The sequence below is a fragment of the Parambassis ranga genome, chromosome 4, assembly GCF_900634625.1.
Source record: "Parambassis ranga chromosome 4, fParRan2.1, whole genome shotgun sequence".
NCBI classification, from domain to species: domain Eukaryota; kingdom Metazoa; phylum Chordata; class Actinopteri; family Ambassidae; genus Parambassis; species Parambassis ranga.
Window position 1 is genome coordinate 11,058,432 of NC_041025.1, and position 14,521 is coordinate 11,072,952.

Genomic DNA, 14,521 nt, shown 5'->3' on the forward strand with positions numbered 1-14,521 from the left:
GTGAGTGTTGTCTATACATTTTTAATGCATACTGTATTAACATTATTTATGTTGTTTATGGGTGAATGTATGGTAAAACAGCAGAGAATATCTAGAATATATTTCCATCTGATCTGCAGAGAATTACTAAACATGTACTTAAATGCCATAAGTAATTATTCTCAGTTCATTTCTATAACTCAAGTACTGTATAGGCTCCAAATTATACTGTGTGTCATACCTACAGACAATGGTCAAAAACATAAACAGCAAAAATTTTCATTCCTTAGAAGCCCTTACAAATCATGAATGGTCGCCTCCGCAGGGATGAAATTCTGTGAATGACTGAGAGACTGGTGAGAAGTGACTCCTGAGATGAGAGGTTTTGGGAAAACCTCAGTACTGGAAGCAGTAAAGCTTGACAGAAAAGAGACATGCTGCCAACATTTTGATGCTGTGGTTGACAACACTGGATGTTATTTATACTCGACAAGCCCACTTTGGTCAGTGTCCTTGTGGACGATGGCCATATTGTCACAAACTGTAGTTTCAGGACCAGAAACAGAAGTGAAGTACGGATAAGGGCCGTATCTGCTATTCCTTCAATTTTATCTCCCACATATGGTTCAATGTAGTTCAATGTAGGGATGAATCAGAGATCTCAGAGAAAATGGATCGAAATGGCTCAAAGCTATCTCTGCGTTTAATGGTGTCAGTAATAAGGAGCTGAGAGACAGAGAGGACAGAGGACAGAGAACTGACAAAGGAAGGGTAATGAATTAGAGTGAGGAGATATATAATATAATATAATATATATATATATATATATATATATATATATATATGTGTTCTGAATCGGGTCACAAAGATGTACTTCGTGTGTGTGTGTCATGTGGGACATACTTTTATTGACTAGAGAAGAAAATAGGGACAACAGAATGTCATACTCTGTATTTCTTGCCTTCCTGCTTTCCTGAGTAAAGGCGAGAAGACTCTGAATGCTTACATGTGTGGATTTATGAAGTCTGACCTGCACACTTACCAGAGTATTTCTTTTCTCCAGTATTGATTCAGAGGTGTTACAGCGCTCTGCGTCTGTTGCATTTTCTCATGCTGGAGGCCGGTGGAGACATTTTTAGCTTGGCGCTGCATTCTAGCAATTAAAATGCCTCCAGAAATGAGCAGCTAGTCTCTGTTGTTTTTCTCTTCTTATTATAGACGCTCTCAAAGTTATGCTTCTGCAAAGAGGACACATTAATTAACCCCTCTCTGCTGCACTCACAAACACACTCCTGACATATTAATGCAGGCTCATCAGCCAGCGTCAGGACCTTGTATAATTTGAAATATGAATGTTATTTCATAATTAAACCCAAAAGACTTAATCTGGGGAATAGTCTGCCCTAACACTAATGTGCTGAGGGAATTACTGTATGTTAGTCACAGATCCTGACCCAAATACCAGTTCATGTAAATTTGTATTCTAATTAATATAAACAGTCAACTAAAGACACATACTAAAGAGGATATCCAATATTATATATATTTATCTATAGTCCTGTTTATGGTGTGTCCTCAAAAAGGACAACTTCCTATATTTCTTTTTCATTTACAGTCAAATCACTGTGAGCATTTATTTTTATCTCATTTCCACATCACTAACCTGCAGCTGTTTGCCTTTGGAACATAATTACTCAATTCAATTTATCCTTTTATGATTTGCATACAAGTCTATTTCTGTGTAGCTGATGGTTAATTGTGTTCACATGTTTTCGCTGTGCTTCTTTGCTTCTATAATCAAGAATGTAATAGCAGACTAACTATGTAGCTGAGGTTGATTAGCAGTGATTGGTTGGTGGCAATTGTAATTACACAGGTTAAGATTAAAAGAGACGCAGCGATGAAGGTGATGATGAAGAATCTCTCACCTTGACAGTTGTTTGAATTCATACGTGGAGCATGAGTTCATGCTGCATGTTGTGAGCTCTCATGAAATCAACTTGATCTGATTAACTAAAGTTAACTGTACAGGAGAGGGACGTTTTTTTTGATGGGGGGAAATTACCTCACAATGAGGTACTAAAAGCACATCTAATTGACTGAAATGAGGAAAAATTAGACCCATGATTTGAATCAGCACTGTATGATGATGACGAGGTTTCATATCATTTATTAATTACAGGATTATATCTGTTGGGAAAGTGTTGCTTAACTGTCAGAATAACCGAACAGACAGCAGACAAATAATATTACCATTTAAGTCTCTTGTAATGGAAGAAGAGACAGAGAATGTTCGGTCTGGACAGCTGAAGGGAATGAAACTTTCCAGATACATCATCTTTTTAACATGCAAATATCTGTTAACTGCCTGCTGGCCTGCTGTCATTTCCTTATGCAAATCAAGCTGAGTGTACCTGCAGTTGAGCAATACAAACTTTCTAGGGATCAGTTTAATAATCAGCTTCATGTTTGTCACAGACGTTTCACTCTCACTGGCAGTGGTCTGCTGGAAAGATATAAGCAGTGAGGAAAAGGTAGAGAGGCAGGAGAAGCTTTTGGCTGTAGTGGAGGTGGTCGTAAACAGTCCGAGGAGGTATCTGAGGCTCTCTCGCATCCAGCCTCCAGTCTCCAGTCTCTTGGCACATGTATGTTGTCTTGGACAGTAGTCCTGTGCTCAGGGGCCCCGTTGAAGGGGCCTCACTGGATAATGGCACATTTCTTTCAGGCGGCCCAGGGAGAGAGAGAGTGAGAGAGCAGAAGCTTATCTGGCTGCTAGCCATCCTCACCACTGCCACCAGTGACCCTGACGAGGGATTTATATATTTATATATTTACACACTCACACACACACCATTCCACTCGCCTCAGCCAGAGGCTTCAGGCCATTCCCCCTTGACCCTTGCAAGTCTTGCAAGACCTTATGGATTTACGGTTGAGGGGAAAACGTGTCCCGCTGTGGAATAGTAGTGACAAGAAGAGGTAAACAAACCTCAGGTACGCCGCTGGAGGCTGAGTGTGACAGAGCCTCTGTTGGGAAACAGCCCAAGGTCCTGTTTCAGGCAGGAGTGATGTCATTGCAAAGGGAAGTGCGCCATGTAGTCCAGGCCACATGGACGAATTCAGGTTGTACTTATTAATGCACAATTTTGTTTCTGTCATAGGTTTACACAGACAAAATGACACACTAATATACAGGGACACACTGTAAAGCACTCAGACGTGGCTTCACGCAGAGACCACCCATCTAACCAGCTAAGGGTGATATGTGTGTCTGTTTTAATAATGCTGTTATGTTTGAGTTTCCACATTTAGATTGCAGAGTTATGTATTATCATACGGGGACTGAGAGCAGAAACTTATGTGTGGATTTAACCCCTCTGTAAGATCAACACATGCAGCTCAAACCCTCTGTGTCAGCATTACACACTGTAAGGGATGGTTATTCACAAACAGCCACATATTTCTTAAGTGGCACTTTAACTACTTTTTTGTGGAACCCAAACTAAACTGACTGACTTGTTACTAAATCAGCTACAGTGAGTATACAGACACTCACTGCCAGTGGAGTTAGAAGCTGTCATTCAACTTTGCTGTTGATATTATTGTTCTAAATGTGGTCTGTTATTGTAGCATATTTTTTAAATTAGAATCCATAGGTTGGCAAAAAAATGTGTTAGAACAGCTCTCATTCTGTAAATCATTTAGTCCAGAAATGTATCTTTAATCCTCACTAAACTGGGTTTGTAACTGTAGCTGTCACGTGCATGTATCTGTTGCCTGTAGCTGCGGCAGAGAGAGAAGGATCACAAGGGGAAGTGGGAGGCCTGGGTCTGCTCAAGAGCCAGCTGGTCTCCCCTGGAAAATACAAGTTGCGTTCCTGTGCCAGAAATCTGCCTGGTAAGACAGAACAGTGACTTAAAGAAGGGAAAATGTTAGTGTAGAGGATGCAGCCAGCCAAGAAGGAGAAGGAGAGGATTTTCATATCCCTAAACTTCAGCAACTTTCAAAAGAAAGAAAGAAAGAAAGAAAGCTGCATTTACTTCAACAATAAAAAGAGTAAAGAAAAACCTTCAGACACAAATTGTGAGGACAAAACATATAATATTTAGTTTAGCTTTCTTGGTGAGCCACGAGGCAGATATTATAGTTTCACTGCAGTATCATTAAAAAGTCATCAGTCTGTTCTCCTTTAAATTAAAGAATGCAGGATCCCAGCTTTAACTAACTGATGCTTCACATTGTTGAAAAGTTTATACACTGTACTTACAAATCACATGACTAGTTATAAATAAAATATGATGCATTTGATGCCATCCGATAGTTGAAACTAGGGATTTACAGCAGAATGGCCTCACCTCACATCATTATAACATTTTTTTCACTCAGGTCCAGAGTAACTTGTGACTGAGATGCCATTGCAGCTTCAAACATAACATCAAACATAACAAAAGCTGAAGAATCGTCTGATGTTCTATATCGATTAGCAAAAGGTTATAAAAGTCTTTCTTTTATGTTATAATAAGTTTATACTGTATATTAATTATATTTACAAAAGACCATCATGTGAGGTTCATGCTGTTCTAGAGATGTCAACAGTGTAGTGGGGACACCGTGTGGTGAGAGGTTTAAATTGCAGCCAGGTGCAGAGAAATGGCGTCTTCCCACGTTTCCCTTTCTGCGTGGAGCTGTTGAAAGTTTTCATCATGTCATCATGTCACTACAAAGCAGACCGTGAGTTATTAAAGTGGACACACTGTCTGTTTGATATTAGTCTGCCCGCTGACTGATGCATTGATTTATTATACATTTATCACTAGTAGGTAACTTTAACTTCGATCTTCCTCCTGAGAAAAACAGGCCGAATATTGAATCGATGGTTTATCACTTGCACTGCATTGCCGTGATTTCACGGTGTTTATTACGGTAAGCCGTGTGCTGTGCCAACATTATGCATGCCTGGTTGCATTATTTCTATTGAACAGCAGGTGGCAGTATGAGGCAGGTTGTTGCCTGTATGTCTGCAGGTAAAAACACACAAGAGATTTTGCAACAATACTGGAGCCTTTATTTGATATAGGAGTTAACCAGGCTAACGCAAGGCAACACTTATATCATGATTTTTTTATTCTTTATAATTTCCTATATACATCAGCAGCAGAACATCTAGTGTTGTGTCTCATTTTAAAAGATTGCAGTCATCAATGTGTGGATTTTTGTTCCTCATGAGAGTTGTGTGTCTTTTATGTAAATGTACTAATTTTGGAGCCAAACCCCGTTTCCTTCTATTCTATTTTTCCTCACTGCATTTATATATATATATATATATATATATATATATATATATATATATGTATCTCCATCCTATGTTAATTGTTTAAACACACACACCTGACCTGCTCTCCTGTCCGTGCCTTGCAGCACTCAGGAACCATGCAGTGGCAGTGACTGCGTATACTTCTCACAGTAGAGCATCACTCCGCTGTGTGAGATGAGTGACAGCACATGCAGAGCGCTGTCAGTAACATTTGCAAGTCAATGCTCAGATTTAACCTCTTCACTCTCCCTTCAGTGTGCATCGACTGCCTGCATTCCAAATCAACCACTAAAAAGATGTTTTTTTTCCTCCCCTAACTCGGCCTGTGAGAGGAAAATGTGAGAATGTGAATCATCACATTGACCTTGTCTGGAAATTTTACCCACACATTCAGATTGTCTTTTTGCAACAAGACCCTATGATGAAACAAGTCCTAATCTCACTTCATTGTTACTTCTGTGAGTGTGCTGTGCAGTTTTGGATTCTGTTGCCAAATTGTGCAAGCTGCTGCATTTGGACAGACATTTGGAAAGTCAAATAGAGATTTTATCTCACTTCACTGCAGAGACACACATCACTGCATTGTTCTGATCTATAAAGAAGAAAATGAAAAACAGGGGTGTTCATTCCATCTGTGTCAGGCAGGTTATGACGTCTTAATGAAAAATAAAAGGAACTATTTAGCAAATGCCATAGAAAACAGATTGCTCAGTATTGATCGCGTCAGCGTTGTTATGTGGTCCAAAAACTGGAGGAGACTTTTTAAGCCAGGAAACGATGTTACGGCACAACAGTGGAATTCCTCAGTTCCAAGATACACATGCCTGTGGGCGTAAATGTGTCAGTGCCTGTTTTATGTGTGCATACGTGTGTATGTGTGTCACAGAGTGTGTGTCAAAGGCATTTATTTGTATCCGCCTGCAAGGAATAGGTGTGTGTGTGTGTGTGTTTATGTGTGGGTGTGGGTGTGTGTGTGTGTGTGTGCGCTCGTGCATGTGTGCATGCGTGTGTGTGTGTGTGTGTGTGTGAGCATAGCTCTGCTGATGTGGGTCATTACCCCTTCTTTCCCCCAGGGGCCATGCAGCAGGAGAGGACAGAAGGGGAGGGGATGGATGGAGGGTTGGGCAGAGGGGTGTGGAGGGGGATGGGAAAAATGGGGGGTGACAGAGGGAGTGTGAGGAAGAGGGAGGGGTTGAGATTATGTGTGTGTGTAGACGTGTTGGGGGAGGAGGAGGAGGAGAAGGAGAAGAGGGTGGGGGTGTCCCAGAGGAGTAGAGACCAATAAATCACTGCGCCGTCTCTGCGCTGACACCCAGCTTGTCTGATGAGGGACAAGGGAGGGGGTAGGGGGGGCAAAGAGTGGCGACGGGGGAGGGTGGGGGCGGGGAGGTGTGCCATCATGACAACACTGTGGCCTTGTCTTCCTGTCACTCAAGCCCACGCCAAGCAGAGACCTTTCTCAAACCCTACCTAAAGGCACTGGGGAAAACGTGGAGAGGTGTGGCGTTTAAGGAGGGGGGGATACCACAGAACCAGAAGTTTATGACCTGAACCAGAGCACCTTCCTTAACCACCACCCATACTTCCCAGAGGGCTTTTAAAGAGGGGATCTGTCTGCTAATGAGTTGAACTAAACAAAACCTCCTCTGTTGTATTTGCTTGCATTCTCATAGGGCATTGATTTGCATTCCACTAATTACTTTGATGTTAAATGTAATTTTTAAATTTCTTAGAACTTTCAACAATAGAAAAGGCGATTGAATGTGTTGCATTATTTTATTTTGTTACCATATAGCCCCTCTTACTGTTACATACTGACTGATGATGGTGAAGCATGCAGATCTTTATTTTATTTTTTTATTTTAGACACTTTAGTAATCCCAGAGGGAAATTCGTCAAGGCTGTCATACAATGACTAGCAAGGTGTGCCACAGGCTAGGGTGAAGTGTCTTGCCCAAGAACACACAACAGTGACTAGGAGTTGGGATTGAACCACCAACCTTCCGGACATTTTGGACAACCCTGCTATACCACTGCGCCACTGCTGTCCCCAAAGAGCCCCAAGATCCCGTCTTTGTAGAAGTCTTTGGGAACAGGAAGTGGTCTGAAGCTGACAAATATGGTGAATATAGCAGGTTTGGAGTATATTCCTGGCAGCAGCTATCACCACTGTAGACTTGGGGGCTTGAGTGTTGTCCTGGTTGAAGAACATTCCTCTTTTCTGCTCCTCACACTGAATGCTCCGATTAGCTCCAGAGATCTGCCTCAGGGGATCAGAGCTGTAGACCACTAGTCATAGTGAGAACCTGTTCCAGGTAGTCCCACAGTAGCATTTCCCAACAAATGTCCACCATGTTGCCTGCAGACTTCATTAATCTGGATCTCAGTCAGGGTCTCTACTAAATCCACTTCTCACTTTGGTTATGCACCATTTGTTGTGGATAACTGCATGGAGGTTTTATTGCAGCGTCTCTCTTGCACATTTGAATACAGTAGGCCATTTCTTCACCATGCATTCACCAAGCGACTTCCACTAGTGATACCACCATGATCTTCTTAAGCCAATGTAATGCTTTTGTCTCAGGTCACAAACTTATCAATCACTGTTTGCAGCCCAGTCTGAAATAAGGCCTTGCACTTTTGTTTTGACAGACTGTCACTACAACCTGATGGATGCTTTAAAAAGCTGGATATATTATACATAGACTTCCTCTACCATAGAGTGATGTTAGGTCATTTAGGTTTGGCCTTTTTATTGCTGCTATAAAAAATATTCTCAAGCAAATACTGTGAATGAGCCGAGAGATATACTCAGCAATACAGTGTGTTTATGTTTTTTTCTTTTAAGCTTGAAAGAAAGCAAGAAATGTAGCATCCTTTGTCTTTGGATGTAATATTAATATATAATCCCACAACTGTCCATGTCCAGGGACAAAGCACCAGACAGGTGACGGTTATTGATCGAAGTAATAAACACTCTAATCATGCCGCCTGCCAGTAAACCAAAGAAATGATGGTTCATCGTCCCGATGGGATGTCTGTCCAGTGGACCCTGTCCATTGTTATTGGAGCATCATTTAGTATTAATATCAGTCACAGTTTGACACTCATATTGCCGCTGGCAACCACAAAGGAATGGAACCGTGTCTAAAGTTTTGAGGAAAGTGAATTTGTTTTCATCGCCTCATTTAAAAGTGTCTCCCTCCTGATGCTTTGCTACTCTCTGATAATTCACCTGCTGCATTTTCCTCCCTTTGCCTAAAGTTGTGCTGCTTCCACAGGCACTTTGCACTTCTTTCCGCCTGTGAGACAGGTGTGTGTAAGTTAGCATCAGTTTGTGTTAACTCAGCGTCTCTTAAGGACCAGAAGGTCCTGTAGCATTAGGACCACTGTGTCCTCTTCCTTGTTGTGGGGCCACTTTCATGTGAAGAGGGAAGACACACAGTGGACTTAGTGTATTTAATCACTGGAGTTCAGCCAACACACAAACATACACCTACTGCACTCCTTCATCTGACCTGCCAATAGCAATAATATGCGTCCTTCACTTATCATTTTCTATCATCTATATTATTATTCCCCCCTACAGCACAACACAACACAGGCTCATACATCCTGTGAGCCCTCCCACTGTCCACACAACTCACACACACAACATGAAACATCTCCCCGTGCAGCAGCAGACTGCAAAGCACTGCATTCCTCATGACTTTTTTTTTCTAATAAATGTGATCCCAGAATCCGGGAGGGAGACCAGAGCTGTGCATTAAAATTCATGGGAAAAAATGGCAATAAAATCTTTCTTTCTCTCTTCCTCTCTTTCTCTCCTCTCCACTTGCTCCCCTCACCCTTCTCTCTTTTTCATTCTCTCACTTGTCTGCTCAACACACACGCACACACACACATGCACAAGACTTACACACTTCTTTTTTTTCATCACCCATGCACACACACACACACTCTCTCTCTCGTTCAATCTCCTAACCCTCCCACTGGCTCGTCTTTCTCAGCATCCCCCCTGCCGTCCTTCATCCTTTATTCTCTTCCTCCTCCCTCCCTCCCCCTCTCTGCCTTTTTCTCTCTCTGTGTCTTTCTCACACACACATATCCTCCCACAAACACACACACCCATCTATATTTTCCAACTCCACCTCTGGCAGGTTGTGATTTCCACTGTCAGAAATTGCTTTTTCAATATCTCTCTCTCTAATTATGAGCCCAGCTAAAGGGGTCGTGCCACCAGAATACCAATTTTTCCACCATTTCTGCCTTCTTCTCTGGAATAATTTTCCTTTTTCTAGGTAACAACAATGTGCACATTCAGAATACAGCAGTGCATGTGTTGCAGCATCATGACTGTGGGTTCTGATGCTTCGCTGGGCTCCTATTTAGATCTGCTTGGCCTTTTGTTTTTCATGTTTGGCCACCTCCTCGTGGCCGTGATTAATTTTCCACATCTTGAAGTGAGCAGGATGATGCACATGACTGTTGATTTCCACATTGACAAGGATAAAATTAGGGGGAAATGTAGGTTTTTTTTTTTTTAATGCATGGCCGGGCTTGTGGGTAGAAAAAGGGAAAACCACTGAATCCTGATACAGCAACCACACAACTCCTCACATTCTCAATCACTTCGAGCACCCAGGAAAGGGTTAACCTCACTGAAAGTGGTTGTAGCTCTGCTTGATTGACGCGTGGAGCATTGTGCTACCTAGACCCTCCAATCAGCAAACGGTCACCACACCCCACGTGGGTGTTCTGGATAGTCATTGGCTGATTTTACCAGTGTTTACTGTGCCGAGGCCGAGCCCCACGTGGAGATTTCATTCAATCACTGAACAATTCCTCTGAACCTCTTCTTCCTAAAGACATGTTTGCACTTTTTTAAAAATTAAAAATTCCCAGTTTGTCTGGATACATTTTCAATTACATGGCCATATGCGGATGAACCTAACCACAATACTCTAACAAGAGAAGAAAACCAAGCTGCAAATATCATCTTTGTAGATTGTGCAAAAACTGCAACTTGTTCTTTTTTTCCTGTTAATTAGCGTCACTATGTTCATTCTGATAAATGAAATCATGTGAGGACAGAAAAGCATCAAGACGTGTCCTCAGGTCTCCCTCCTTAAAGATAACTACTCATATGTAATGTCCCATTGAGCATCAGAGAAGGGGGGTGGGGGGTGAGAGAAGTGAGGGACTGGGAGTGTTGTGTGAAAAGAGTGCAGGCCAACGAGCAAGACAAAAGAGGCTGCGGCTGCATTCAATGTGCTGCTGCTGTGTCCGTCTCCGAAGCCACAAGCAAACCACATTTACCCCCCTCTCTCTCCTCTCTCTCTCTCTCTGGCCTGTGTGCTACAGACGGCGCAAATACATCGAAGAGAGAAACAATCTGCGATATTGTAGTTGCTTGGAAGCGCGAAGTTGAGGACTTGGAAGAGAGAGAGCGCTCCCTTGGACCCGGGTGTTCCTCCTCTCTCCTCTCCCCCGTCCTTTACTACACGTCGAGTGCGGTGCGGTGTGGGGCTGGAGATATAACACAGAACAAAGGAGTCTTGGAGCAAGGAATGAGCGAGTCGAGACTAGCTTTGCCATTACCTTTGAAACCGGGCCAAATGCCTCTGTGAGACCAACAATAGTACATCGGCTGCTCGTATTTTTCGACGAAGCTTTCCGCCCCAAAGGGGAGAAACAAGAAGGACAAAAACGCTCACGGAGACGCACAAGTCGGCGGCTACAATGTTTCCTCAAAACCGACCACCGGTAAGTAGGCTAGCTGCTATGTAACAGTCTCCACGCGTTTAATGAGGTTATTGTCTCATAGATTAAACCTCTAATGTGTATCATTGCACGCCGGGTTGTGTTTTTAAAACCTCATTAAGAAAGTGCAAGTCGAAATTGTTGGTCTTTGTCACCCTTCTTGTGTATTTCAGGACTCCTTTGTGGGTAAACTATGATAGTCTGATATAGTGTGTGTCGTTTTTTTGTTGTTGTTGTTTAATCTTTGTGTGATGAAGGTCAGGCAGACAAAGCTCCCCTCTCAAACAACGTCCAACTTTGCCGACTGCCTTTGTGTGTAAATCTCATCACGTCCTTGGTGACCACCACCAGAAACATGGAGCCTCCTTCTATCTCCACACAGAGCTGACCCAGATGATGAAGTGTGTGTTTGTTTGTCCCTTCTTCACGAGCCATGAGGGAGGGGAAGTGAGTCAGCTTGGCTTGTTGTCACCTTCTCTCAATGGACTGCCCTTCTCAAGTGCCACTCATTGTTTTCACGAATTCTGCTTTTTTTTCCATCGACATAAAGTGTAATCTGTCTCTGATGGTTCACTGGTTGAACAGTTAACCACTGTGTCCTATAGTGCTTTTTAACAGCCAGTAATGTGGCTGTAAAAATGAAGACAGAAAGGAAATTGGTATGCTGCTTCTGTTTGAGATAGATTTCGGAGAGGTTAGGAGTGAAATCTGTGCTGCGTGGCTTTAATTTGTTTTAGTCGAGTTTAGCTGGAGAGCTTTCGAGCAGGCTGAAATACATAAACACTGGTCCTCCAGCTGTGTGAAGTATCAATTAAGACCTGCTCATTTGCCTAACCCTCTTCTACATCCCTCAGTCATGCCACCCTGCACCCCACCCCTGACTGTGTTTTGACATTCATGTCCTATGTATTGAAATCAGATTAAGCCCACTGTGAAGCAAAGGTTCATGTGAATGTGTGTGCCACTTTAATTTTTCACAAATCTGCTCAGGCAGGTAAAGATCCATTTTGTAGCCCCTTGTGCATTTGCATATTGCTTAAATTGCACCTACATCATCATGCATTGTAACTTAAATTTTAGCCTTTACTTCCTCTGTGTGATAAAACGATCCTGTTAGTCCCCCCTGACCAAACATACAGCACACACAGAAACATTACACACACACAAACACACATCAGCAGCTGTGTATGCAGTATAGCTGAGTGCAGGAAGGCAGGGCAGGAGGCAAACTGTGGGTCTGTGGTTTGCACTGTAAACCCAATCCCTCTCATCCAGCCTCTCCTCGCTGTGTTCCTGTGAGAGCTCCAAACCACATCTTAATGTATGGGCAGGCGTCCCAGGGTGAGAGTAGCAGACTGCGGCGGGTCTGGGTGGAATGTTTAGCCCAGTCCTCAGAGCTCAGCCGTACCATGTGTGGCAGCCGTCATCAGAAAGTCTTCGGCCATCGGCGGCTCTTGTTTGCACCTCTGAGTGAAGGGTCGCTCACTCGACCTGGCAAACTGTTTAATCTCTGAAATGCTAGGCTGGCAGTAACCTGTCACCACTGGATATTGGTGTGCTGTGAAGGAAGTGACCCACATAAACATGTAGCCTAAACTATATAGTCATCAAAGAATAAAATGCAAATTTACCAGTACTGTTTTCACATTCAGGTGCACTTTTAGACACACAGGTTGTGTCTGCCAGACCAGAGGAAGTTTAACTTTAATCTTTTTAGCTTCTTGCTGCAGATTCTTCCCTGACTCTTCCTGTAAACGTGGACATAACTGTGCACAAAAACATAGGCAAAAGCATAGTAAAGTTCCCCTTACCAATAAAAGTGCACCTTATGTCTCATGGAAAATGCTGTATAAGTCCTCATGACACTGGAGGATTTTATGTTCTGGCTCGGAGGTCATGAACAGTAGATCAGACATGGCTATAATCAGATAAATAAAAATCAGATAATAAAATCAGATTTTAATCATTTGCCTGTTGGTCCAAACTAATTTATTTGCACTCATTTAACACACAAATCATGTAATTGACCTTCATATTGAATCAACCTATAGTAGTAATTCCTAAACGGGGTCACATGATAGAGGTCTGATGGATCAAGACCCATCAGGAAGTAAACATGTTTGTCTGCATCATTTTGAAAAGTCTGTTTCCCATAAGCTGTCAAACTTAAAGGGATCAGGAGCATTCCAAGACGTTTTAGTGTGTTAGTGTGCATGCTGAGTGTAATATAGGAAAAGGATATACCCACTATATTATCTGGAATCTGATGGTCAGAAGATGCAGCTTTAACTCCAGAGCAGTGTACTAATATCTGGAGAACTGGGAGAACGTTTGGGTATCTGCGGGCCTTTATAAAAAAACAAAACAAAACCAAAATGTACATTCTGTAATTCATTTAGGAGAGGTTTCCAGCTTAAATGTGACCATGGCCCACATTTTCATCTCCTATCTTATCATACGAATGACAGAGTCTTTCTAAATTAATGTCCACAGCGAAACACAGATAAGGTCATGTAGGGGACACAGACAAAGAGGGAAGAGACTTTGGAAGACTAAAATGAGGTCTTCTCTTCTCCACCCTCAGTTAGAATAGAGAAGGCCTTGGCTCCTCAGTCCTAGCATGCTTTTAGCTCTTTATCACCACTGTTGTCCAGTGGTCAGAGTGTGGCTATCGATCCAGAGTTTGCCTGCTTTGCTCAGCTTGTGATTAGACAGAGTGAGAGAGAGAGGCCACTGGAAAATGAAGGAAAAGAGGCTGAAGGGATCTCAGGTTTACTCAAGCTGTTGTGGAGGTGTGTCTCGGTGGAAGGAACAAACAAGCTGGGGGGGTTACCTAATAAAAGAAGGCACCTCCAGCAATTAAGCCAGCTGACAGGCAAACTGTGGCACTCTGCTAATGTGGGCTGACAGCAGGGAAATTTGAATAACGAGGCTTGCGGGAGGAAGGAGACGGGAATGAGGAGGGGGTGGGGGGGACTGAGAAAGAAAGATGTGTGGCACTAATGAAACAGGTGCCTCTGCAACCCCTCCCCTCAAAGTGGAAGAATCATTGAGAGATTACCAACGCGTTTCTCTGGTGAAAAGCCGAGTTGATAGCTGCTTGATGTAAGGAGTGGGCAACTGTTCTTCCACGCTGTGACTGCAAGCAGCTTTAACAATGCAAATGACTGCTGGATGTTGACAGTCACGTTTTAATAATTTGAAGCAGGAGGCTTTAACTTCAAACACTTTTGAGAAAGGACAGCATGTTGACATTTTCGTTTTGTGGCCCTTGGAGATGACGAGGTGTGTTTTAGGCCTGTGCGTGGGTGGATACACACAGATACACATTTGAGCATGCTATTCAGACCCACTGTCACTGCATCCTTTGTGGCAGTCGGAAGAGAGAGGGAACGAGACGGCAAGCTTGGTGGGTGTTTACTCTGATCGACTCTGTGGGTAAGCAGTGTAATTAGTGGCCTGACT

At 42.9% G+C, this 14,521-nt stretch overlaps 1 protein-coding gene across 3 annotated transcripts in view; it reads left to right on the forward strand.

Annotated features, from left to right (window-relative positions):
- Positions 1–10,532: 10,532 nt before the first annotated feature.
- The window catches only part of tle2a (TLE family member 2, transcriptional corepressor a), a 32,406-nt gene continuing 28,417 nt past the window's right edge, over positions 10,533–14,521 (forward strand). For all 3 annotated transcript variants that reach the window (XM_028403802.1, XM_028403803.1, XM_028403804.1), the window contains exon 1: positions 10,533–11,059. In XM_028403802.1, coding sequence (XP_028259603.1) covers positions 11,036–11,059 — 24 coding nt within the window. In that variant the 5' untranslated portion in view covers positions 10,533–11,035. The remainder of the gene's footprint in view (positions 11,060–14,521) is intronic.